The 26,901-nt window shown below is 45.1% G+C and overlaps 1 protein-coding gene across 3 annotated transcripts; it reads left to right on the plus strand.

Moving 5' to 3' along the window:
* Positions 1–187: 187 nt before the first annotated feature.
* LOC309520621 (uncharacterized protein) lies at positions 188–26,901 on the plus strand. Of its 3 annotated transcripts, none has more exons than XM_082202604.1 (3): positions 355–378; positions 11,398–12,158; positions 26,817–26,901. In XM_082202604.1, the coding sequence occupies exon 2, from the start codon at positions 11,416–11,418 to the stop codon at positions 11,917–11,919; it is 504 nt and encodes a 167-aa protein (XP_082058730.1). In that variant the 5' UTR covers positions 355–378; positions 11,398–11,415; the 3' UTR covers positions 11,920–12,158; positions 26,817–26,901. The 3 variants fall into 3 exon arrangements, 2 of the variants coding, with proteins under 2 accessions (XP_082058730.1, XP_082058729.1); XM_082202603.1 differs by lacking the exon at positions 355–378 and adding an exon at positions 10,250–10,364; XR_014214277.1 differs by lacking the exons at positions 11,398–12,158; positions 26,817–26,901 and adding an exon at positions 1,406–1,809 and having other exon boundaries at positions 188–378.

The following is a 26,901-nucleotide window of genomic DNA, read 5'->3' on the forward strand; positions in this document are numbered from 1 at the left end:
CAACTATTTTGAAAATAATGAACGGGGACAAAACACCTTTTGATCTGCCTGCCAGGAGGAACAGACAAGAATTTTTATTTTTCTTAATCTTTTATTAACTTTGTCTTGTGGAAGAATGACTATGAAGAGAGTGGGGTGCTGTGAAAACACTTAACACTTTTGCCTCGTTTCTTAATTAGGGCCATGATGCATTCCAAAAATTGCTTACTAATTAAAGCCGGAGGGGAAAGGAGGGGAAAGGAGGTGTATCCAAGCTGGATGTGGAGCCACCAGCAGAGACAGATGAAATGGTATAAAAGGGCTCCCTGAGCTGAGATCTTCCAACAGCTTCCTTTGGCTTCATCTCCTTCACTTCATTTCTACTCCTCTGAGACTTTGGTAAGTCAAGTGTGTGCACATATGATGTTATATTTGAATGATTCTTGCAGTGGTCAGAACGTTCAGGTAACTGAACTCCAAGAGAAGGCTAAAATTCTATTACTCTGTGAATTGGGTAGATCTTCCACCAGGAACCTTACACTCTTAGGTTGTTGGCTGGTTTCTTTTCTATATGTACCTTATGAAATCAAGTATTTAGCTGCGTTAGTCCATCTAGCTCAGTTTTGGCCACACTGATCAGCTGTAGTTCTCCAGAGTTTCAAGAAGGGAGTCTTTAGCAGCTCAATCTGCAGATTCCAAGGACCGAACCTGGGATGTTCTGCATGAAAACCACGTGTTCGGCTACTGAACAATTGTCCTCCCCCTAAAATTCAAGTAAGGTTCTAATCTTCACGGTTCCAAATAAATACCTGACAATAATAATAATAATAATAATAATAATAATAATAATAATAATAATCTATTATTTATACCCCGCCCATCTGGCTGGGTTTCCCCAGCCACTCTGGGCGGCTTCCAAAAGAATATTAAAATACTGTGATACATCAAACATTAAAAGCTTCCCTAAACAGGGCTGCCTTCAGATGTCTTCTAAAAGTCTGGTAGTTGTTGTTCTCTTTGATGAGCATAGGGAGTTGTCCTGTACCATGACAGACCATTGGAACCTCTAGTTCAGTTTTACCTACTCAGATTGGCCGTTGTTCTACAGGCCTTGAAGCAGGGGACATTCGTAGACTATCCTGAAATGATCAGGGATTGGATTTGGGATCCACAATGAAGAGAAGGGCTGTAGTAACAAAAGCAGAGAAGAATAAAGGTTTCAGGCATGAGGGCTTAATGTTTTCAGAATTATCAAAGACAGCTGACTCTCAGTGATGGAGAAAGGAAGATGGATTGAGTTTAGTGAACTGGGAATGGGTAAAATATCCTACTGCCACAGGATGATTATGTCTGAAATATTCTCCCCACTGTCCATTGAAGTGATGTACCCCACACTTATTTTCTCCCTTGGTGTTTTTGGTTTCAGACTCACCTCCACCCAACAATGGTTGACTGTGGTCCATCCTGTGCTGTCCCATCCTGTGCTTCCACACCCACCGTTGGGTTTGGATCAGCAGGAGGTCTTGGCTATGGTGGACTCGGCTATGGATTGGGAGGTCTCGGCTATGGAAATGGAGGATTCGGCTACGGATTTGGTGGTCTCGGCTATGGATATGGAGGTGCTGAAAGAGCAGCCAACCTTGGCATCCTAGATGGGATTATCCCTAAACCCATCAACCAGATCCCACCAGCAGAGGTCGTGATCCAGCCACCTGCCTGCGTTGTGACCCTCCCAGGGCCCATCCTCTCTGCCAGCTGTGAGCCTGTGGCTGTTGGAGGCAACACTCCATGTGCCGTTGGTGGTTCCGGGATTGTAGGAGGCTATGGGGGCTTGGGGCCTCGCCACCTTAGAGGTTTGGGCTACGGGAGGGGAGCACTCCTTGGAAGGAAGTTGGGGCGTCGTTTTAGCATCTGTTCATAGACCAATTAAACCTGAGAAGCATATCCTGAACTGATAATCAGAGGGCTTGATACAGATCTATCGGCCATGGTTCAGAAAAGCTGAATTCAAGCAATCACTCCTGGTATTCATCCTCCGTTCTTTGCTTCAGAGTGCAGAAGAAAAAAGATCCTTCTACACCGATTTTCTTCTTTGCCCCTTTCAATGCTCTTACTTTGACCTTTTCAATAAAGCTTGTTCTGCATTCTAATAACCTGTTTGTCCTGGTTTTTAAATGTAAAGCCTCAGTTCCGCATAGCAAGGTGTCCAGGGCCTCAGCTGTCTGAAGCAGTTTTTGGCCAAACTAAAATTGGAACATTTGCAGGACATCTTTCTCTCTGGCCCCCTGAATGGTTTAGTTCTATGTGGTTAAAATAAGGTTCATTTCCCCCTTTTTCAAAACAAGTCCCCTTTTAGAGTGCCTCAAACCATTATTTATTCAGAGAAGCAACAGTCATAATAGCTGGATAATCTTTTGTAGTTTTGCAACATTTGCATACGTACACAGGGTGGAATGTATTGTGGACTACAGCTTTTGTAATCAATATGTTACAAGACTTTGGACAATAACATATTTTGGGTGGGTGATAATGTAGTCAGATGGTGCAGGATTATCCAGCCTCTCAGTCAGATACTGTATTTTGATAACAGTTTTAAATTATTGCATACACGAGTTAAAGAAATATATTAAGCACATTTAAACCTTGACTTCATTTTTTGATCTGTAATTGGCATTTAAAGCTATCCAAACTAATGGCAAGCGCCACATCTTCTGGTACTGAATCTAGAAGTTTATGCATTTTGTGAAGAACTATATTCTTTTGCTTCCACTGAATTCTGCAAGATTCTGGTTCCCTGCATGACCCCTGCTTCTAGCAAGATGAGAAAGGGAGAAAATAGTCTCTCTATACATGTTCTCGAATTTTGAGAGACATAAATCCTCAGAATGTCCACGAGGTGGTTGTGTTAGCAGACCAATTAGCCTTGAAGGGGAGAAGAGAGGCAAGCAAACTGCATACAGAAAGGTGCGAAGTCAGGTCAGTAGCACCTAGTGCTCCAGCTCCCCAGATAAAATGGCAAAAGCTGTAGACATCCAAGAAGAAGAAGAAGAAGAAGAAGAAGAAGAAGAAGAAGAAGAAGGAGAAGAAGAAGAAGAAGAAGAAGTTGTTTTATTTATACCCCGCTCTCCTCGGCCAGAGCCGGGCTCAGGGCGGCTAACACCAGTAAAACATGGATCAAAACCATAAGGGGAGGGCAACATAAGGGTCAGACTGAGTCCAAACCTGTCCAAGCCCTCCCAAAAGGTCAAACACTGTAAAATGAGGTTTGAGCTAGCCGCAAACTTTGACACTGAGTTAATGGAGGGAATTTAATGAATAACAACACACACTGGGCATCTCTAGACACAGGTACAGGAATCACTTTATTAAGAGCAGATCTAAATACTTCCACAAATATGTTTCCTCACAAAACAGCAAAGGTCACAGATGGCATCCAGATTAGCTCCCAGTGTCTGAGGGAAAGATTTACTGGAGAGGGAAAGATGAGCCAAAATTCTTAGGCAGAATATACTGGGAGCTGGAGAGAATGGTTGACTGGTTCTGGGTTGGTAGGAGGCTATGAGTCTGGACTCCTTGGAAGCAATTTTGGTGGCTACCTTGGAGGTTCCCTTTATGGTCTGAGGAGGGTGGGCTCTTTGGAAGGAAGGCCCTGCTGGGACGTCCCGGTAGTGTGTGCTTTTAGATATATTGGACTCTTGAAGAACAAATGTGTGGTGATGACAGGAATGACACTCAATGGAAAAAGATGGTGCAGATCCATTACTGAGTGTCTCATTCTGGATTCTGAAAAATCTGAGCTTTTGGGACCATCATCAAGCCCATCAGCTTTTAAATGGCTCTCAGCAACCTTTCCTTACTCCTTTTCAAGTCTTTCCTCAAAGTCTGTAGACCAGTGTGTGTGCCTTTTCCTTGTTCATGTCTGCTTCCTGTACAATTGCCCACTCAATATTTTCAGTAAAGCTCATTCTGAATTCAAATATCTCTCTCTTTCTTGGTTTGTTACCTTCTCTTATTTCTCAAAAGGAGGGGGGAGGGTATTCTCTCACGATGGAACATTTTTATAGTATTTTGTGTTGGGAAAAAGCACCAAGGCAAAAGCCAGCTCCAGATGGCTGGAATGCAAAACAGGATGTTGTGGTTTGCAGATGTACTGTTGGAGAAAAGGTGGAGCCTAGTCTCTGTACTGAGCACCAGATGTTAGCTCAGAGTGTCATGTGACCTGTGCTGGAAGTACAGGGGTGGAGTGTGAGTCTCTTCTGATGGAGTCTGAAGGGAACAGACGCATTTCTATGTACTGATGAGTGACAGGAATAAACATGTAAAAAGGACTCCTGTCTGTCTCATTTCCCCTCCCTGGGGGAATGCAGGGAGGGAGACAAGAAGAGGAAAGCAGAGGGTGTGTTCTATCTCATGTCTAATGAGAAGAATCGCCGGGTTTGTTTACCTAGCCTGCCGGGGTCGCAGACGGATGGTAAACACAGTATCTCGCTCAATTGCCTCGGGGGAGGCCAGGTACCTCTGCCTGTGAGCCAAGATATTAACATATGGCAGCCTTCGGATGGTTTCGATCCATTGGACATCTGCATGAGAGGGTGGTGGATTGTCCTCCTCTGCTCCAAGGGAGAAAGCAAGCGTCTGAGAGAAGCCAGAGGCTCAACAGACGGCTGGTGGAAAGAGGAAAGTGTTTTCCAAGCAACGGAGATCAAGGTATGCTGCATTTCGGGCTAAAAGTGTGAACGCAGGTTGATTAATTCCCTGGTTCATAGGAGCTGCGTTTTGGAAAAACAAAAGCTCCAAAAGGAAAGGCCTGCAGCTCAGAGGCTGAAGCCTGCATTCCACAAATTCCTGTGGTTAAGATAAGAAGTCCTGAATGCACTCTTGCTACGTAACGATAGTGGAAAGTTACTGGCAGAGGGGCTGGATTGTGAGGCTGGGAAAGCGAAACAAAGCCATGGAATGTTTTGGCTACAAGTTTACGTGCTCTTGGAGGGACTTTCCATAGCAGCCAGAGTTTAGCTGCCAGGTGCAAAATAGAGCGTAAACAACTTGCAGTTTGCCTGCCTGAGACAGAAAAAAAACAGCTGTTGGATTTTACAGTTTGCTTGAGAGTGTGAGCCAGAGGCTTGGCTTCAAAATGGATGCCAAGAAAGGGGGAGCCCTGCCCTGTTCATCTCCCCTGACCAGAGACAGTTATTCATCAGGGTCTGGATGGATAACTACCCCAGAAGGGGTGAGCCAAGATGATGCTGGCCAAGTTCCTAAGAGCTCATCGAAAGCTGAGGAGAGCTTTGACCCCAGAGGGGAGAGTGCAGGAACTGTGGCTGTTGGAACTGTTGGTGTTCCTGAACAAGGTGCAATGAGTGTTGCTGACAGGGGGAGGGAAGAACAGAGTTCAAATCTCCCCACTGATGGTGCTACTGGAAAGCATGGAGTAGCATTGAGTGCTGTCCGATGCTACAATTGTGGACAGACTGGGCATCTACAGCGAAACTGTAAGAAGCCACGACAGTCAAGAGGAGCAAAGAGCAGCTCTACGAAGCCTGAGGCGTCAGGCAAAAGCCGTCCCAAGTGCCAGGTGAAACCTGCAAAGGCTATTGTCAGGGGTTCAGGAGCAGAGGCGCGGGAAAGGGAGGAAACAGAGAGCGAGGGGGAGGAGTCCGAAGGAAGGATGAGTGATGACAACGACCCGAGATCTCCAAGTCTTTCCAGTGAATCGGAAGATTCACAGAAAGGAGCGCCAGTGGTCAGAGCAAGGGGGGCCTAGGGGGACACCCCAGGAAAAAGGGACCAGAGGGGACTCAGAGAGCAGCAGTTGGAAATCGGGGCCAGCGTCCCCAGCAGAGCGCAGCGGGGAGGAAGGGTGCCAGGTATCGGGATCCGGAGGTTCTCCGCAGGTGGGAGGGCATGAGTCAGGATTGGCCACGCCTCCATCAGGGAGCGAGGAAACGGTCAAGAGGAAGGTAGAAGGTTGGGCGCGCGCGCCAAGTTCAAATGCAGTGGAAGGTGGCACAGTAAGCAGCCCGGAAAGGGAGCCAGGTCCTAAAGCCCGCCGCAAGGAGACAGAAGGGTCCGGGGGGTCTGCGTCAGAAGAGTCCCGGAAGGAAGGGACCACAGGGGGCAGAGGGACCCAGAGAAGGAAGGAAAGACGTAAGAGGTGGAGCAAGGCGAGGGTATTAAGTTGGTGTACAGGAGGCGGGGACTCAGACGGAGCTTCGCCGGTCTAGCTTCTAAGACGTAGAGCTGCACGCTGCAGCTTGGAAATGGAAACTGTAACTCAATAAAGACTTTTATTAAGTGAACGCTGGCTAGCGTGATCCTCTGTGAGCTAGGATCTGGAAGCAGCTCTGACAGCTATGATGGCAAAAGGAACCACACCAGATGTTGGGAACGCGTTCATAATCGCCACGGGATGTACAAAACATTTATGCCCGCACAGAGAACTGTTTTCGACGTTGAAGAAGCAAAGCTTCACTGTGAAACAGGCCAACGGTCAAGAGTTGGAAGCGACCGGAATTGGGACTGTGTATCTTGAGAGTCTAAACTTGACTATAAGTGATGTTTACCTGGTTCCAGAACTGAGATTTAATCTGCTGAGCGTGTCGCAGATTGCAAAGAAAGGACTGAAACTGTCCTATGATGCTAAAAGCTGCAAGATCTACAAAGATAGAGAACTGTTTCTTACTGCCAGAGAGAAAGATGGACTGTATTTGTTGACTTTTGATCAAAGTGATTACATGAAATGTAATTCTTCTGATTCTAACGTAATCTCTCTTGTAGGTGTGACCAAGAGCGCCCGGAAGGTGCCGAAGGTCGACAGAGCATTTCAGCGGGTGTATGCTGATGTGATTGGTCCTCTAGAACCATCTAGGGGCAGTGCACGATATTACCTTTTGTGTGTGGATTGTTTCACTAATTATTCTTGGGTTTATATGATGGAGAAACCACAAGAAACTTTAGAAAAGTTTCAGGAGTTTTGTGACAAGGTTAAAAATATGCATGATGCTAACATTGATTGTCTTTTCACAGATGAGAAGCAAATTTTTCTGTTACAGAAGTTTCAGAAGTTCCTAGATGGAAGAGGAATAGACCACAAAATTGCTGTTTCGACCGAAGCGTGGAACAGGGGGGGGTCTGTGTGAGGGTGAACAAAGAATTGCAAAAGGGGATGTGTGCGCAATTGCTGAGTTCATGTTTGTCACATGAATATTGGGCCGAATCGCTAGCGTCCTATCTTCATGTGTGGTTGAGAAAGGTCTCAACAGAGTTGGGATGTTCTCCTTTTGAGAAGCTGTTCAATAGAAAACCTTCTGTTGCCTATTTCAAGGTTTTCGGGTCTCATGTGAGAACAGAAGCTCCAGGTGGAGTAAAGAATGCCAGAGGCATTTTTATGGGATATGAAAAGGGTCTCTACAGAGTAATTTTGTCTGAATCTGGTCAGGTGATTCTCACAAAGTTCCTAGAGAGTGCTCCAGAACAAGAGCGTGTTGTAGAACAAACATTTCCCACAGGTGGCAATTCGGAAGATGATGATGATGATTTTTCTGATGTCACAGATTACAGTGGTACTGACGATGACACTGATAGCTCAGAGAGTTCAGTTGTAACAGTCATTGAGAGAAAATCTCACACACTGGATAGACCTTCACAGGTGAAGCAAGAACCACTGATTGCTACTGGTTCTCAACAAAGTCCTGAGGTTGAACCAGTGAGCACAGAGAATCAGAACCTGATACGCAGGTCTGAGAGAGTTACAAAGGGTGTACCACCAAAGAGGTACTCAAAAGAGTTTGCTAACTTAGCTGTTGCATGTGTTGCTATTGTTAACAACTCAAAGCAGGTTAAAGCAGGTTCTCAAATGACTTAGTTGTCGAACAAATCAGCTCCCAAGCGCCAAAAACCTGGAAGTAAGTGTTCCGTTTTTTGAATGTTTTTTTGAAGGCCAAACACCTGACGCAACTTCCGCTTGACCGCAGGAAGCTCCTGCATCCAATCGGAAGCCGCCCCTTGGTCTCCCAATGGTTTCGGGAGACAAACGGATTAAGTTTGAGACCCAAGATTTCACTGTACTTGGATAACTGCACTGGGAAATGCAGACAGCTACAGATTTTGTAGCACAGCAATGTTTCAGTTTGCACATTGTTTCAAAAAGGGGTGAATAAATTTTATTTTTCTTTAAGGGTCAATTGAATTGAATTTCTCTCCCATTCCTAAACTCACCTGCCTCTGTCACTGAAAAAACTTCATTCCTGTTTCTACTTAAACTTACTCTACTTACTCTACTCTACTTACTCTACTTACTCTACTTGGTCCTTGTTCCTTACTGTCATGGTAGTGTATATGGTTCTGACAAGATATCACTGCACTCCCATCAGCCCCAGCCAGCATGGCCAATAGTCAGAAATTATGTGAGTGAAATCCACAAAAACTAGGGGGAATCCTGTTGGCTACCTCTGCCCTGCTTAAATTAAGCCTAAAGCAAATACATCCAATCCAGGAATGAGGAATCTGTGGAACCTCCTCTATTGCTGAGGTTCATATCCAAGGAAAAGTGTGCACAGTTCCCTATTCAGACCCGCTTCTTGTCATTTTGTAACAATGCCAGAGGCTGAGCTATAAATGGCCAATAGCTATGATAGCAGTGTTTGAAATTCACCAGGTGCCAGGCTCATTTTGCACCTGGCTATCGGCCACTTGCGACCAAGTGCTGATGCCCAGGCACCAGGATGGTGCCTGATGTCTACACCATCGGGAGGTGCATGACTGGAGATCCTTGGCTCCTGGCTCTTTTCATACACTAGCAGCACATCCTGTAGAATTCTGCTATATTTTATCTGCACAATCAGAATGAACTTCGTTCTGTTCTCAATGACCGACTTCAGGAACCGAAAGGTTGTATTGAAAAATACAACTTTTGAGCCCTCTGGCCCCAAAATGGCAACTAGGCATTCCGTTTTGGCAACTATAACCCTGGTTTAAGGAGCCATAGGTCACCTAGCTTATATACCTGAGCTTCCAACACTGTATGTATGTACTATTTCCACTATCAGAGACTGTAAGCCTCTGAATACCAGTTGTGGGGAATCTCAGGTTGTGACTGCGCTGTTGCATTCAGATCTTGTTTGCAGACTTCCCATTAGGAGATCTGGTTGGCCACTGGGAGACTAGGATGCTGGGCTTAATGGGTCACCTTTAGCCTGATCCAGAAGGATTCTTTTTTAGAACTACGAAAATTCTTGGAGAATGAGGGTATCAATGGTCACGAGCCATGATGACTATGTTCTATAACTACTGTCAGCACGCTTTTGTATACCTATTGCTGGAAATCACTGCTGTCGGATTCAGGCCATGATGGTGAGCTTTCCATAGACATGTGTGATAACAGAATGCTGAATTAGATGGGCTTTTGGTCTGATCCTGTCGACCATTGTTACGTCCTTAAATCCCTGGTTCTTCGAAAACAGCTGGCACTATATGAACCTTTTATTTCTTCAAATATCTTCTTTGAAAAGAATTCCCAAATAGTTGTGGAAATTCTCATACGCTTCCTTGCTTTATTGCATACACTTATCCATACCTTGCTATATGGTACGTTTGCATCATTGAAGACTGGAAGAGCCTTGTTCTCAATGACCAACCAGATGTCTATGGGAAGCCCAGCAAGCACAAACTGAGTATAACAGCAACTCTTCCCCCCCAAAAAAAAATATATTCTCGATTATAATGCATTTTTTGTATGCTATTTTCACTTAGTACAGTATGTCCATTCTTATGCACAATTTTGTACACATCACCTGGCTGCAGAACTGCATGAAATATTCATGTAAGTGTGGATTTCATAGGAGTACACTGCTTCAATTGCTATACCATTTCAGAAAACGCAACCTGGATCAAATTTCTCCCCCAATCTTACCTCCAACAGTGGAGGTTAAACATAAACAAAACCTGCTATGTGTTGTGCACAGAATGACTAACTAAAATCCTGGGTATTAAAGTCAATTAGACTTCTGAGAAAATCAACAACTATTTTGAAAATAATGAACGGGGACAAAACACCTTTTGATCTGCCTGCCAGGAGGAACAGACAATAATTTTTATTTTTCTTAATATTTTATTAACTTTGTCTTGTGGAAGAATGACTATGAAGAGAGTGGGGTGCTGTGAAAACACTTAACACTTTTGCCTCGTTTCTTAATTAGGGCCATGATGCATTCCAAAAATTGCTTACTAATTAAAGCCGGAGGGGAAAGGAGGTGTATCCAAGCTGGATGTGGAGCCACCAGCAGAGACAGATGAAATGGTATAAAAGGGCTCCCTGAGCTGAGATCTTCCAACAGCTTCCTTTGGCTTCATCTCCTTCACTTCATTTCCACTCCTCTGAGACTTTGGTAAGTCAAGTGTGTGCACATATGATGTTATATTTGAATGATTCTTGCAGTGGTCAGAACGTTCAGGTAACTGAACTCCAAGAGAAGGCTAAAATTCTATTACTCTGTGAATTGGGTAGATCTTCCACCAGGAACCTTACACTCTTAGGTTGTTGGCTGGTTTCTTTTCTATATGTACCTTATGAAATCAAGTATTTAGCTGCGTTAGTCCATCTAGCTCAGTTTTGGCCACACTGATCAGCTGTAGTTCTCCAGAGTTTCAAGAAGGGAGTCTTTAGCAGCTCAATCTGCAGATTCCAAGGATCGAACCTGGGATGTTCTGCATCAAAACCACATGTTCGGCCACTGAACAATTGTCCTCCCCCTAAAATTAAAGTAAGGTTCTAATCTTCACGGTTCCAAATAAATACCTAACTCTAATAATAATAATAATAATAATAATAATAATAATAATAATAATAATAATAATTTATTTATACCCCGCCCATCTGGCTGGGTTTCCCCAGCCACTCTGGGCGGCTTCCAAAAGAATATTAAAATACTGTGATACATCAAACATTAAAAGCTTCCCTAAACAGGGCTGCCTTCAGATGTCTTCTAAAAGTCTGGTACTTGTTGTTCTCTTTGATGAGCATAGGGAGTTGTCCTGTACCATGACAGACCATTGGAACCTCTAGTTCAGTTTTACCTACTCAAATTGGCCGTTGTTCTACAGGCCTTGAAGCAGGGGACATTCCTAGACTATCCTGAGATTATCAGGGATTGGATTTGGGATCCACAACAAAGAGAAGGGCTGTAGTAACAAAAGCAGAGAAGAATAAATGTTTCAGGCATGAGGGCTTAATGTTTTCAGAATTATCAAAGACAGCTGACTCTCAGTGATGGAGAAAGGAAGATGGATTGAGTTTAGTGAACTGGGAATGGGTAAAATATTCTACTGACACAGGATGATTATGTCTGAAATATTCTCCCCACTGTCCATTGAAGTGATGTACCCCACACTTATTTTCTCCCTTGGTGTTTTTGGTTTCAGACTCACCTCCACCCAACAATGGTTGACTGTGGTCCATCCTGCGCTGTCCCATCCTGTGCTTCCACCCCCACTGTTGGGTTTGGCTCAGCAGGAGGTCTTGGCTATGGTGGTCTCGGCTATGGATTGGGAATTCTCGGCTATCGTTTTGGAGGACTCGGCTATGGATATGGAGGCCTGGGCTATGGAAATGGAGGTGCTGAAAGAGCAGCCAACCTTGGCATCCTAGATGGGATTATCCCTAAACCCATCAACCAGATCCCACCAGCAGAGGTCATGATCCAGCCACCTGCCTGCGTTGTGACCCTCCCAGGGCCCATCCTCTCTGCCAGCTGTGAGCCTGTGGCTGTTGGAGGCAACACTCCATGTGCCATTGGCGGTTCCGGGATCGTAGGAGGCTATGGCTATGGGGGCTTGGGGTCTGGCCTCCTTGGAAACTCTGGAGGTATCAGCTATGGTTTGGGCTATGGGGGGGGAGCACTCCTTGGAAGGAAGTTGCGGCGTCGTTATAGCATCAGTTCGTAGACCAATTAAACCTGAGAAGCATATCCTGAACTGATAATCAGAGGGCTTGGTACAGATCTATCGGCCATGGTTCAGAAAAGCTGAATTCAAGCAATCACTCCTGGTATTCATCCTCCGTTCTTTGCTTCTGAGTGCAGAAGAAAAAAGATCCTTCTACACCGATTTTCTTCTTTGCCCCTTTCAATGCTCTTACTTTGGCCTTTTCAATAAAGCTTGTTCTGCATTCTGATAACCTGTTTGTCCTGGTTTTTAAATGTAAAGCCTCAGTTCCGCATAGCAAGGTGTCCAAGGCCTCAGCTGTCTGAAGCAGTTTTTGGCCAAACTAAAATTGGAACATTTGCAGGACATCGTTCTCTCTGGCCCCCTGAATAGTTTACTTCTATGTGGTTAAAATAAGGTACATTCGCCTTGAGAGAATTATCATTTCCCCCTTTTTCAAAACAAGTCCCCTTTTAGAGTGCCTCAAACCATTATTTATTCAGAGAAGCAACAGTCATAATAGCTGGATAATCTTTTGTAGTTTTGCAACATTTGCATACGTACACAGTGAGGAATGTTACAAGACTTTGGACAATAACATATTTTTGGTGGGTGATAATGTAGTCAAATGCTGCAGGATTATCCAGCCTTTCAGTCAGATACTGTATTTTGATAACAGTTTTAAATTATTGCATACACGAATTAAAGAAATATACAGTGGTGCCCCGCAAGACGAATGCCTCGCAAGATGGAAAACTCGCTAGACGAAAGAGTTTTCCGTTTTGGAGGTGCTTCGCAAAACGAATTTCCTATGGGCTTGCTCCGCAAGACGACAATGTCTTGCGAGTTCCTGCTGGTTTTTTCCCTCCCCCCCCTTTTCTAAGCCGCTAAGCCGCTTATCAGCTGATCCGATCAGCAGATAAGCCACTAAAAGCCGCTAATAGCGCTAATAGCGCTAATCTGCTAATCCGTCAATGGGCTTGCTTCGCAAGACGAAAAAACCGCTAGACAAAGAGAATCACAGATTCTTTTCATCTTGCGAGGCACCACTGTATTAAGCACATTTAAACCTTGACTTCATTTTTTTATCTGTAATTGGCATTTAAAGCTATCCAAAACTAGTGGCAATCGCCACATCTTCTGGTACTGAATCTAGAAGTTTATGCATTTTGTGAAGAACTATATCCTTTTGCTTCCACTGAAGTGTGTGGACGCGGCAGCTAAAAAAGCCAATGCAATTCTGGGCTGCATCAATAGGAGTATAGCATCTAGATCAAGGGAAGTAATAGTGCCACTGTATTCTGCTCTGGTCAGACCTCACCTGGAGTACTGTGTCCAGTTCTGGGCACCACAATTCAAGAAGGACACTGACAAACTGGAACGTGTCCAGAGGAGGGCAACCAAAATGGTCAAAGGCCTGGAAACGATGCCTTATGAGGAACGGCTAAGGGAGCTGGGCATGTTTAGCCTGGAGAAGAGGAGGTTAAGGGGTGATATGATAGCCATGTTCAAATATATAAAAGGATGTCACATAGAGGAGGGAGAAAGGTTGTTTTCTGCTGCTCCAGACAAGCGTACACGGAGCCATGGATCCAAACTACAAGAAAGAAGATTCCACCTAAACATTAGGAAGAACTTCCTGACAGTAAGAGCTGTTCGACAGTGGAATTTGCTGCCAAGGAGTGTGGTGGAGTCTCCTACTTTGGAGGTCTTTAAGCAGAGGCTTGACAACCATATGTCAGGAGTGCTCTGATGGTGTTTCCTGCTTGGCAGGGGGTTGGACTCGATGGCCCTTGTAGTCTCTTCCAACTCTACGATTCTATGATTCTATGATTCTATGATTCTAAGATTCTGGTTCCCTGCATGACCCCTGCTTCTAGCAAGATGAGAAAGGGAGAAAAAAGTCTCTCTATACATTTTCTCGAATTTTGAGAGACAGAAATCCTCAGAATGTCCACGAGGTGATTGTGTTAGCAGACCAATTAGCCTTGAAGAGGAGAAGAGAGGCAAGCAAACTGCACAGAGAAAGGTGCAAAGTCAGGTCAGTAGCATCTAGTACCCCAGCTCACCAGTTAAACTGGCAGAAGCTGTAGACATCTTGCCCTAATAATAATAATAATAATAATAATAATAATAATAATAATAATAACAACAACAACAACAATAATAACAATTTTTTTTATACCGAACCCGACCCGGCCAGAGCTGGGCTCAGGGCGGCTAACACCAGTAAAATTACAGTAAAAACATACCAGAAAAACCCCCGATTTAAAATACAGGTTAAAATTCAATTTAAAATGCAGCCTCATTTTAAAAGTAGCCCATAGATCAAAACCGTAAGGGGAGAGAAATATAAGGGTCAGACTGAGTCCAAACCAGTCAAAGCCCTCCCCAAAGGTCAAACTCTGTAAAATGAGGTTTGAGAAAGCCGCAAACTTTGACATTGAGTTAATAGAGGAAGTTTTAATGAATAACAACACACACTGGGCATCTTTAGACACAGGTACAGGAATCACTTTATTAAGAGAAGATCTAAATACTTCCACAAAGATGTATCCTCACAAAACAGCAAAGGTCACAGACGGCATCCAGATTAGCTCCCAGTGTCTGAGGGAAAGATTTACTGGAGAGGGAAAGATGAGCCAAAATTCTTAGGCAGAATATACTGGGAGCCGAAGAGAATGGTTGACTGGTTCTGGGCTGGTAGGAGGCTATGGCTATGGGTCTGGTCTCCTTGGAAGCAATTTTGGTGGCTAGCTTGGAGGTTCCCTTTATGGTCTGAGGAGGGATGGGCTCTTTGGAAGGAAGGCCCTGCTGGGACGTCGTGGTAGTGTGTACTTTTAGATATATTGGACTCTTGAAGAACAAATGTGTGGTGATGACAGGAATGACCCTCAATGGGAAAAGATGATGGAGATCCATTACTGAGTGTCTCATTCTGGATTCTGAAAAATCTGAGCTTTTGGGACCATCATCAAGCCAACAGCTTTTAAATGGCTCTCAGCAACCTTTCCTTACTCCTTTTCAAGTCTTTCCTCAAAGTCTGTAGACCAGTAATAAGTTCAGAGCCACGTTCCATTGTGTGTGCTTTTTCCTTGTTCATGTCTGCTTCTTGTACAATTGCCCACTCAATATTTTCAATAAAGCTCATTCTGAATTCAAATATGTCTCTCTTTCGTGGTTTGTTACCTGCTCTTATTTCTCAAAAGGAAGGGGGGGAGAGGGTATTCTCTCATGCTGGAACATTTTTATAGTATTTTGTCCTAGGGAGTTCCTGAGCTAACAGAGAATCGAAGGGAGGACATACTAGGCTCATAAGTTAGTGGAAGAGTGGGAAACTGCATGAATTCAATATTTATCACATTTGTATCCCACCCTTTCTTCAGGGAGTTCAAGGTAGAACATATAGTCCTCCTCCTCCCCATTTTATCCTCACAACAATCCTGTGAATTTTGTTAGGCTGAGAGTGAGTTGACTGGCACAAGCTCACCCAGTGACCTTCATGGCCAAGTGGGGCTTTGAACCCTGTTTCCCCAGGTCTTAGTCCAACACTCTAACCACTACACAACACTGGCTCCTTGGGCTTCCCAAATGTTGCTAAGGTACAACTTCAACCATCCCTGGCCACTGGTTGTACTTTGTTTTGGACCTAATAGTAGATATTTCTTAAAGTCTAACAGGAACCAAGTTAAATCTTTTTCGGGGTAGAAGGCGGATGCTCTCTGTGCAACCTGTCCAAAGAGAGATCCTTACTGTTGACTTAGGAGCATCCCTTCATTATTGAGGAGTTGGAGGATAGGTATATAGGAAGCTGCTTTACACTGAATCACACTGTTGGGTCCATCTAGATCAGTGCTGTCTTTAGTGACCGGCAGTGGTTTTCCGAGCTCGACTTGGAGATGCCAGGGAGTGCCTTCTGCATGCAAAGCAGGTGATCTACCATGGCAATATGGTCCTTCCTGTAGAAGTAAAACAGAATCCCAGTCCTTATGATTCTGAATAAAAGGCTGGTTTAAGTAGGGGCATCAAAGCTACTTCATATGGAGTAAGACCGTTGGTTCATACAGCTCTGTATTGTCTATGCTGACTGTCAGTAGCTATCCAGGGTTTCCGATGGGGGTCTTTCCCAGCCCTGGTTGGAGATGTAATGGATTGAAATTTGGATATTCTGCATGCAAAGCAGGTACTCTGCAACTGATATGTGGCTCTGTGGAATCTTAGTCAAAGGCAAGTGGAACAAGGGGTCTTCCTCAGTGCTCACGTCTCAGGGATCGTGCTGAGGAGGGCTGCACTGAGGAGCAATGGCCGGAGTCTTCCCCTCCCCCTGCTCCTGAATCTTCCCAGGAGTAGTGGGACAGTATATGTCAGGAGCATAGCCGAGCCAAGAGATGAAGGAGATGGAAGAGAAACAGGGTGTGACTCTCAACATGACAGACGGCAATTAGAGCAGGAGGAAGTGGGCTCGGCCCCCTTTCTCCAAGTGTTCACTGAGTTAGTTAGAGCAGACACAGAAAGCTCACAAGACGAGGGAGGGGAAGAGATAGACGGCACTGGAGGGGTTGTTGTTGTTGTTATTGTTGTTTAGTCATTTAGTCGTGTCCGACTCTTCGTGACCCCCTGGACCAGAGTACGCCAGGCACTCCTGTCTTCCACTGCCTCCCACAGTTTGGTCAAACTCATGCTGGTAGCTTTGAGAACACTATCCAACCATCTCGTCCTCTCTCGTCCCCTTCTCCTTGTGCCCTCTACCTTTCCCAGCATCAGGGTCTTTTCCAGGGAGTCTTCTCTTCTCATGAGGTGGCCAAAGTATTGGAACCTCAGCTTCACGATCTGTCCTTCCAGTGAGCACTCAGGCCTGATTTCCTTAAGAATGGATAGGTTTGTTCTTCTTGAAGTCCATGGGACTCTCAAGAGTCTCCTCCAGCACCATAATTCAAAAGCATCAATTCTTCGGCGATCAGCCTTCTTTATGGTCCAGCTCTCACTTCCATACATCACTAAGGGGTTACTAAGCAACAATCAGATAGGCAGAGGACTGAGCGCTCATCCTTGGACAGTGTAGATTTCCCCCTTCCCTCTGCTCACGTCCAAAGTGCTGAAAAGGTCAGATTGCAACAGTAGTGCAAAAGGAGAAAGGTGGGACGTTGGCGTTTTTCCTGTTGGAACACAAGTGATTTCTCAGAGTGACCAGCTGATTTCTATGGAGCAGAGGGCTGTAGCCATGCTCTGATTGTATTGTGAATAAATGAAACCATTGAAAACTGCCAGAGACTCGTTAATTCTTATCTGGGCTTGGGAGCCTGCCTGGAAATCAGTATAGTATAGATTTGGAATACAGTGGTTTGCAGAGGGACATAGTTCAGAAGACAGAAGTTGGGAAGAACTGGGTGGTGAACAGCTAGGAGGAGAAGAACTGGGGGAGAGAGAGTTAATAGACTCTCTTTCACTGGAAAGCATCCATCTGCTCAGCCCAAGGTCAAGGAGAGCAGATAAGGTGGCAGCACAGAAAGCAAAGTGCTTGTGAGATCAGGTTGCAAGACATGGATGTGACGTGGATGACAAGAGGGGAAGTGGGTGGAATCCTTAAATAGGAGCATCTTCATTCCTAGAAATGGATTCTTTATTTTCTCACTGAGATCATTAAAGTTTCCAACTGGTAAGAGACTTCTTTTGCTTTGTTCTGCTTATCTACTGCCAAAGGGGGTGGGGAGCCATGTATCTGAAGCCTGACATCACGTAATTTGTAATACACAATTTGTTGACACCACTTGGGTCATATTTATAAATATGACTCAAGTGGTGGCAGCAAATTGTGTATTACTGAGGGTCCTAGGCCATGAAGGGCTTTAAAGGTCAAAACCAGCACCTTAAATCTGACCCTGTACTCCACTGGGAGCCAGTGCAGCTGGAAAAGCACTGGATGAATATGCTCCCATGGCAGAGACCCCGTGAGGAGCCTCGCTGCAGCATTCTGCACCCGCTGGAGTTTCTGGGACAGCTTCAAGGGCTGTAATTTGCTTGCCTGATGAAGTCTCTCCCCTCAAACTATTGTGTACCTATTTACTGCATTCTTATCGACGCTTCAGCCAAGACAGTTTGCCGAACAGTTTACTGAGATTATGAAGCCAGTCCCTGCCCTTCAGCTTAAAACTAAAAAGACACAACACAAGTCAAAAGTTGCTGTCTCCAAGGGAGCTGATGGAGAGTTCCTGCTCCCATTTCCTCCCTCCCTGCTCCCTCTGCCGCAGCCTGGTGGAATTACAGCTGATAGCTGTAGCTGGCAGAGGGAGAAACCTGGTGGAACTGCTCTCTCAATGGAGCCAACAGAGTGGTTTTGCTTCCCTCCTCTTTCTCTCTGCTCCCTCTGCTGAAGCCTGATGGAATGGCATTGGTGGGCTGAAAGCCAATAGAGGGAGGACCCCAATGGAGCTGTCTCCTCAGCAGAGCTGAGAGAGGGGCCCTGGTTCTGTGCCCCCACCTCTGCTGAAATCTGCTGAAATGGCTGCTGCGAGATAACAAGTGAGGGAAAGGAAATGCCTGATGGAGCTGACACAGGGGTCAGCAAACTTTTTCAACAGGAGGCCAGTCCACTGTCCCTCAGACCTTGGGGGGGGGGGTGGACCATAGCTGTCAACTTTTCCCTTTTCTTGTGAGGAATCCTATTCGGAATAAAGGAATTTCCCTTAAAAAAAGGGGGAAAGTTGACAGCTATGGGCCGGACTATATTTTGAAGAAGAAAAAAAATGAACAAATTCCTATGCCCCACAAATAACCCAGAGATGCATTTTAAATAAAAGCAAAAATTCTACTCATGTAAAAACATGCTGATTCCTGGACCATCCGTGGGCTGGCTTTAGAAGGCGATTGGGCCGGATCCGGCCCCCAGGCCTTAGTTTGCCTAACCATAAGCTGGCATCTCAGGAAAGCTGGTGGAATGACTGTACTTTGCAGATCCCACCATTAGTAGGTCTGAGCTGTGGAGGTTTCAGCTATGAAGGTCTTGCCTATGCCGGTGCTTATGGCATTGGTTCAGTAGTTCTTGCTCCTGCACCTGTGGGGAATGAAGACGAGAAAGTATTTCTGCCCTTCTCCACTACACAGCAGGGCATGGGAAGGCAACCATTGGCTCTGCTGGCTAATCTACCAAAAGCAGGGATGGGGAAGAGTGTGGAAATTTCCATAGCTTAATCCGACTGCCTGTCTGTCTCGGGTTACATCCTCCTCACCCCGGAGGCTGCTTGCCTGCTTTGTTGCCACATTCTTCCTCCTTGGCATCTGATGCTGCTGATGCTGAAACAGCAGTATTGGCAAGAGATAAGCAGCAGAGCAGCAGAGCTGCTGGAGAGGGAAGGTTCCCTGACCTGACCTAGCTATTCCTACATAACTTTATGACCACTGCTCCATAGCTATTGTTGGTATACTTTTCCATTCACCATATAGATGGGTTTATGAAGCATTTCGGTATCCTTCTGCTATGCCAAAGAATTCCATGAAACAGTGGGTATATCTGGAATCACTGTTCACAACGTCTGTTTGCGAACTACTTTGGCAGCGTTGGACGCCATAAAATAAGTGTTATGTACTGAGTGACTAGGATCCAAACTGCAGCAGTCTGATTGGTCCTAGAACAATAGGATCCAAATTGCAGCAGTCTGATTGGTCCTAGAACAATAGGATTCAGAATGCAGCAGTCTGATTGGTCCAAGAACAATGCAGCAGTATGATTGGTTGGCAGGAACCACCCAATCATGCTCCAGATATAAGTGAATCCACAACCTGATTGGCTTACAGTAGAATTCCAGAATTAACCAATCATGTGCAGCCCATTGTGTAAATAATGTATATAAGCAGATAATTTGAGGGGACTTTCATTCATTCCTCCTCACCACTATGAGCTGAATAAAGAGCACGAAATCACTTTGCGACTCTGAGTATATTTCAATAAGGTTTACAGCCTGTTTTCACCAGATAAGAATCTGATACATCGCTTCTTTCAGAGACTTGCATAGTCTTCATAGACTTTCAGAGACTTACGTTTATTCGGTTTTATGTGTTCAAGAATGCATATTTTGTGACTTTCAGAGATTCATAAGTTTCCTGCTTATGTGATTTCCTATATTTCATATTATATAAAGAGTGTATATTGTTATCGTATCATTGTATTTGGTCATTGTGTTGCCTTGGATATTACTAGCTATTCCTCAACAGCTTCCTCAGCCCTTGTACCTCGGGTTAAGAACTTAATTCATTCTGGAGGTCCGTTCTTAACCTGAAACTGTTCTTAACCTGAGGTACCACTTTAGCTAATGGGGCCTCCTGCTGCCGCTGCGCCACGGCCGTGTGATTTCTGTTCTCCTCCTGAAGCAAAGTTCTTAACCCAAGGTACTATTTCTGGGTTTGCGGAGTCTGTGACCTGAAGCGTCTGTAACCTGAAGTGTCTGTAACCCGAGGTACCACTGTACTCACTTTTCTTACTGCCTGTGCCATCTGCCTGCTGCTCTGTCATTTCTGCATAGTCAATCATCTTTATCAACCATTCTTCTTTTGTAGGTAGTTTGTCCTCCTTCCATCTTTGGGCAAGTAGGATCCGAAATTTTTATTTGCATTCCGTAGCTCAAGACTGCAATACCCCAAGGACCGCCTCTCCCCATATAAACTGACTCAAAAAACTGTGGCCCTCCCACTGATGATGGATTCCAATTCCCAACATCCCTGAGGGTGGACCACACTGGCTGATGAGGAGTTGGGAGTCCAATAAATTCTCTCCCCAATGAAGGGAATGGGGACATTTGCAACCTCCCTGAGAAGCATAGCTGGGTTTGTATAGCTCATCTTTTAATGTCTCATCAAATTCTCTTGAAGAAGAACCTCCAGATTTTGAGTCAAATATTCCAACTGGGCAATTTTTAAGGACAGCTCTATATTAGAACCTTTTCCCTTGCTTCTGGCATTGCTGACCTACAAAAGCTGAGCTGACGAAGCATTGGGGAGGTACTGAAGTCAGAGTCTCTGTTACCATTAGTTGGATGAAAACACCTCTGCCCCTGTTTTTTAATTGCAACCACCTCCCCAACAAATCCATTGATTTTTCTGCACACTGAATCATTCCTGAAACTCAACCTCAGTCCACCTGTTTGAAGGCAAGAGTGAAGGCATAGGAGGCACTGAGATCAACTGGGTGGTTTTCACTAATGTCCATACTAAGCTGAAAACTCACTTCTTCAGAGGGAATGTAAACTTGAGGGTTGGACTAAAGGACCCTTGGGTCCCTTCTGACTCTAAGAGTCTATGATTCATCAAAAGCAGGCAGCCTCCCATCCATCTGATCTAGGGAACCATTCGCTGACTCAGCCTTAATGGTTGAGTTTATTGGTTCTCATCCAGTCTCTTACTGAGGAAAGACAATGGTTTAGCACAGGATTCTTCAACCTCGGCCCTCAAGAAGTTTTTGGCCTACCACTCCCATGATCCCTAGCTAGTAGGACCAATGGTCAGGGATGGTGGGAACTGTAGTCTCAAAACATCTGGAGGGCCGAGGTTGAGGAAGCCTGGTCTAGCACATCCACTGTCTCACCTGCAAATGACAAGAAGAAGTGTCACTAGCATATTGGTGAAAACATACTCCAAAACTGTATACAACTCCACTCAGCAGTTTCATGTAGATGTTAAACAGCATAAGCAATAAGATTGAACCCTGAGTAACCCCATTTTGAAGGCTCCACAGGGCTGAACAGCACTCACCAAGCCTCTGGAAAAGACCATCCATCCATGCCATGCCATCCACCCCTAACTCATACTATTGCTCAGGCATAGGCCAACTCGGCCCTCCAGATGTTTTGGGACTACAACTCCCATGATCCTTAGCTAACAGGACCAGTGGTCAGGGATGATGGGAACTGTAGTCCCAAAACATCTGGAGGGCCGAGTTTGCCTATGCCTGCTATTGTTCCAGAAGGATATCATGATTGATAGTATCGAAAGTCACTGAGAGGCTGAGGAGAATTGAGCTGGCATTTGTCTGTTTTGGAAGAAAATGGAGGAGTGTGCATTTGTGGGTGAAGTTAAACTGTTGGAAAGTTGCAGTACAGACCAATGCAGGAGAAACCATGAAAACACAAACAAAGACACATTTCCCCTGGCTCTCTCCCAACAGAGGTTATCATACAGGGTGACCCAAGCAGTTTTTGTGCCAAAACTGGGCCTAAACCCCAAATGAAATGGACCTAGAAAATCAGTTTCCTCCAAGAACCTTGGCTCTTGGCTCTTTTCATACACTAGCAGCACATCCTGTAGAATTCTGTTATATTTTATCTGCACAATCAGAATGAACTTCGTTCTGTTCTCAATGACCGACTTCAGGAACCGAAAGGTTGTATTGAAAAATACAACTTTTGAGCCCTCTGGCCCCAAAATGGCAACTAGGCATTCCGTTTTGGCAACTATAACCCTGGTTTAAGGAGCCATAGGTCACCTAGCTTACCGTATTTTTCGCTCTATAACACGCACCTGACCATAACACGCACATCGTTTTTAGAGGAGGAAAACAAGGGAAAAAATATTCTGAATGAAACAGTGGACGTATCATTTTTGTGCTTCATGCTGTGGCCACAGACATGTGATCTGATGGTGAATTTGGGGTGACCCAATGCAAAAATCCTGAGAATCCCTGTGGATCCATGCTTTGTAACCACGTTTTTGCACCATTGCAGCTCCAGGCAACAGTGGGTGCGTGATTTTTTTTGGGGGGGGGGCAGGCTGTAGCCATGGACATGCTATGTGCTCTGATGGTGAATTTTGGCTGACCCAATGCAAAGATCCTGAGGATCCATGTGGACCCATACTTTTTAACCACGTTTTTGCACCATTGCAGCCCCAGGCAACAGTGGGTGCGTGATTTTTTTTTGGGGGGGACAGGCTGTAGTCATGGACATGCTATGTGCTCTGATGGGGAATTTTGGCTGACCCAATGCAAAGATCCTGAGGATCCATGTGGATCCATGCTTTGTAACCACGTTTTTGCACCATTGCAGCCCCAGGCAACAGTGGGTGCGTGATTTTTTTTTTTTGGGGGGGGGACAGGCTGTAGCCATGGACATGCTATGTGCTCTGATGGTGAATTTTGGCTGACCCAATGCAAAGATCCTGAGGATCCATGTGGATCCATGCTTTGTAACCACGTTTTTGCACCATTGCAGCCCCAGGCAACAGTGGGTGCGTGGTTTTTTTTGGGGGGGGACAGGCTGTAGCCATGGACATGCTATGTGCTCTGATGGTGAATTTGGGGTGACCCCATGCAAAGATCCTGAGGATCCATGTGGATCCATGCTTTGTAACCACATTTTAAGTGGGGAGGGAAGGAAAAACACAGAAGGCTAAGAATGCAGGAGAGGGCTATAACGTGAGGAAAGGAAGGCGAAAGTTTTCCCCCACCCACCCACACAAGCCAGCCAGCGTGTGCGCGCTCTCTCTCTCTCTCTCTCTCTCTCTCTCCCTCTTTAAATGGAAGAAAGCATATTTGAATGCTGTGTGTCTCCAAAAACAAAAAGCAGGAAGTCAAATCAGAATTTTAAGCCGAACCTGTAATCTCTCTTCCCTTCACAAACATTGTTCCTCCGGGGCAGGGAGAGGATAGAAGGACGGACGCTCTGCTTTCCTCTCTTCTTGCCTGGAGGGGAGGGGCTTCCCCTGCTCTTTGTTCCGTTTGAGCAAACACAGTAACGAAACACGGTATATACCTGAGCTTCCAACACTGTATGTATGTTCTATTTCCACTGTCAGAGACTGTAAGCCCCTGAATACCAGTTGTGGGGAATCTCAGGTTGTGACTGCGCTGTTGCATTCAGATCTTGTTTGCAGACTTCCCATTAGGAGCTCTGGTTGGCCACTGGGAGAATAGGATGCTGGGCTTAATGGGTCACCTTTAGCCTGATCCAGAAGGATTCTTTTTTAGAACTACGTAAATTCTTGGAGAATGAGGGTATCAATGGTCGCGGGCCATGATGACTATGTTCTATATAACTACTGTCAGCACGCTTTTGTATACCTATTGCTGGAAATCACTGCTGTCGGATTCAGGCCATGATGGTTAGCTTTCCATAGACATGTGTGATAACAGAATGCTGAATTAGATGGGCCTTTGGTCTGATCCAGTCAACCATTTTTATGTCCTTAAATCCCTGGTTCTTCGAAAACAGCTGGCACTATATGAACCTTTTATTTCTTCAAATATCTTCTTTGAAAAGAATTCCCAAATAGTTGTGGACATTCTCATACGCTTCCTTGCTTTATTGCGTACACTTATCCATACCTTGCTATATGGTACATTTGCATCATTGAAGACTGGAAGAGGCTTGTTCTCAATGACCAACCAGATGTCTATGGTAAGCCCAGCAAGCACAAACTGAGCATAACAGCAACTCTTCCCCCCCAAAAATATTCTTGATTATAATGCATTTTTTGTATGTTATTTTCACTTAGTACAGTATGTCCATTCTTATGCACAATTTTGTACACATCACCTGGCTGCAGAACTGTATGAAACATAGGCGCCAACTCCATGGGGCCTGAGGGGGCCTGAGCCCCCTCAAAAATTCGTTTGGGGGGCTCCACCCCCCAAAAAATCTCGGGCGCACCTCCAGCAGAGCGCCACCGCCGCCTCTCCCCCAGCCCAAAATGCACAGGGTCGGGCTGCATGCCTCCTGCCCTCCCTCCCGAGCAAAAGCTCCACCCAATTTCCTTCGGAGCTGATTAATAGGCGCAGCACGCTCTCCCCTATTCGCTCACGAGGAGGCGGCGCCACTTTATCTGCATATTCATGAGCTTATTTATTATTCATGAGCTTTCCCGGCCCCCCCCCAATATTTTTTATATGTCCGCGCCCCTGGTATGAAATATTCGTGTAAGTGTTTCATAGGAGTACACTGCTTCAATTGCTATACCATTTCAGAAAACGCAACCTGGATCAAATTTCTCCCCCAATATTACCACCAACAGTGGAGGTTAAACATAAACAAAACCTGCTATGTGTTGTGCACAGAATGACTAACTAAAATCCTGGGTATTAAAGTCAATTAGACTTCTGAGAAAATCAACAGCTATTTTGAAAATAATGAACGGTGACAAAACACCTTTTGATCTGCCTGCCAGGAGGAACAGACAAGAATTTTTATTTTTCTTAATCTTTTATTAACTTTGTATTGTGGAAGAATAACTATGAAGAGACACTTTTGCCTCGTTTCTTAATTAGGGACATGATGCATTCCAAATATTGCTTACTAATTAAAGCCGGAGGGGAAAGGAGGGGAAAGGAGGTGTATCCAAGCTGGATGTGGAGCCACCAGCAGATACAGATGAAATGGTATAAAAGGGCTCCCTGAGCTGAGATCTTCCAACAGCTTCCTTTGGCTTCATCTCCTTCACTTCATTTCTACTCCTCTGAGACTTTGGTAAGTCAAGTGTGTGCACATATGATGTTATATTTGAATGATTCTTGCAGTGGTCAGAATGTTCAGGTAACTGAACTCCAAGAGAAGGCTAAAATTCTATTACTCTGTGAATTGGGTAGATCTTCCACCAGGAACCTTACATTCTTAGGTTGTTGGCTGGTTTCTTTTCTATATGTACCTTATGAAATCAAGTATTTAGCTGCGTTAGTCCATCTAGCTCAGTTTTGGCCACACTGATCAGCTGTAGTTCTCCAGAGTTTCAAGAAGGGAGTCTTTAGCAGCTCAATCTGCAGATTCCAAGGATCGAACCTGGGATGTTCTGCATGAAAACCACATGTTCGGCCACTGAACAATTGTCCTCCCCCTAAAATTAAAGTAAGGTTCTAATCTTCACGGTTCCAAATAAATACCTGACACAAATGAGCATAGGGAGTTGTCCTGTACCATGACAGACCATTGGAATCTCTAGTTCAGTTTTACCTACTCAGATTGGCCGTTGTTCTACAGGCCTTGAAGCAGGGAACATTCCTAGACTATCCTGAAATGATCAGGGATTGGATTTGGGATCCACAACAAAGAGAAGGGCTGTAGTAACAAAAGCAGAGAAGAATAAAGGTTTCAGGCATGAGGGCTTTATGTTTTCAGAATTATCAAAGACAGCTGACGCTCAGTGATGGAGAAAGGAAGATGGATTGAGTTTAGTGAACTGGGAATGGGTAAAATATCCTACTGCCACAGGATGATTATGTCTGAAATATTCTCCCCACTGTCCATTGAAGTGATGTACCCCACACTTATTTTCTCCCTTGGTGTTTTTGGTTTCAGACTCACCTCCACCCAACAATGGTTGACTGTGGTCCATCCTGCGCTGTCCCATCCTGTGCTTCCACCCCCACCGTTGGGTTTGGATCAGCAGGAGGTCTTAGCTATGGTGGTCTCGGCTATGGAATGGGAGGTCTCGGCTATGGAAATGGAGGATTCGGCTACGGTTTGGGTGGTCTCGGCTATGGATATGGAGGTGCTGAAAGAGCAGCCAACCTTGGCATCCTAGATGGGATTATCCCTAAACCCATCAACCAGATCCCACCAGCAGAGGTCGTGATCCAGCCACCTGCCTCCATTGTGACCATCCCAGGGCCCATCCTCTCTGCCAGCTGTGAGCCTGTGGCTGTTGGAGGCAACACTCCATGTGCCGTTGGTGGTTCCGGGATCGTAGGAGGCTATGGGGGCTTGGGGTCTGGCCTCCTTGGAATCTGAGGTTTCGGCTATGGTTTGGGCTATGGGAGGGGAAGGAAGTTGGGGCGTCGTTTTAGCATCTGTGCATAGACCAATTAAACCCGAGAAGCATATCCTGAACTGATAATCAGAGGGCTTGGTACAGATCTATCAGCCATGGTTCAGAAAAGCTGAATTCAAGCAGTCACTCCTGGTATTCATCCTCCGTTCTTTGCTTCAGAGTGCAGAAGAAAGAAGATCCTTCTACACCGATTTTCTTCTTTGCCCCTTTCAATGCTCTTACTTTGACCTTTTCAATAAAGCTTGTTCTGCATTCTGATAA

The sequence above is a fragment of the Podarcis vaucheri genome (genome assembly GCF_965113315.1).
Source record: "Podarcis vaucheri genome assembly, chromosome: 16".
Taxonomy (NCBI): domain Eukaryota; kingdom Metazoa; phylum Chordata; class Lepidosauria; order Squamata; family Lacertidae; genus Podarcis; species Podarcis vaucheri.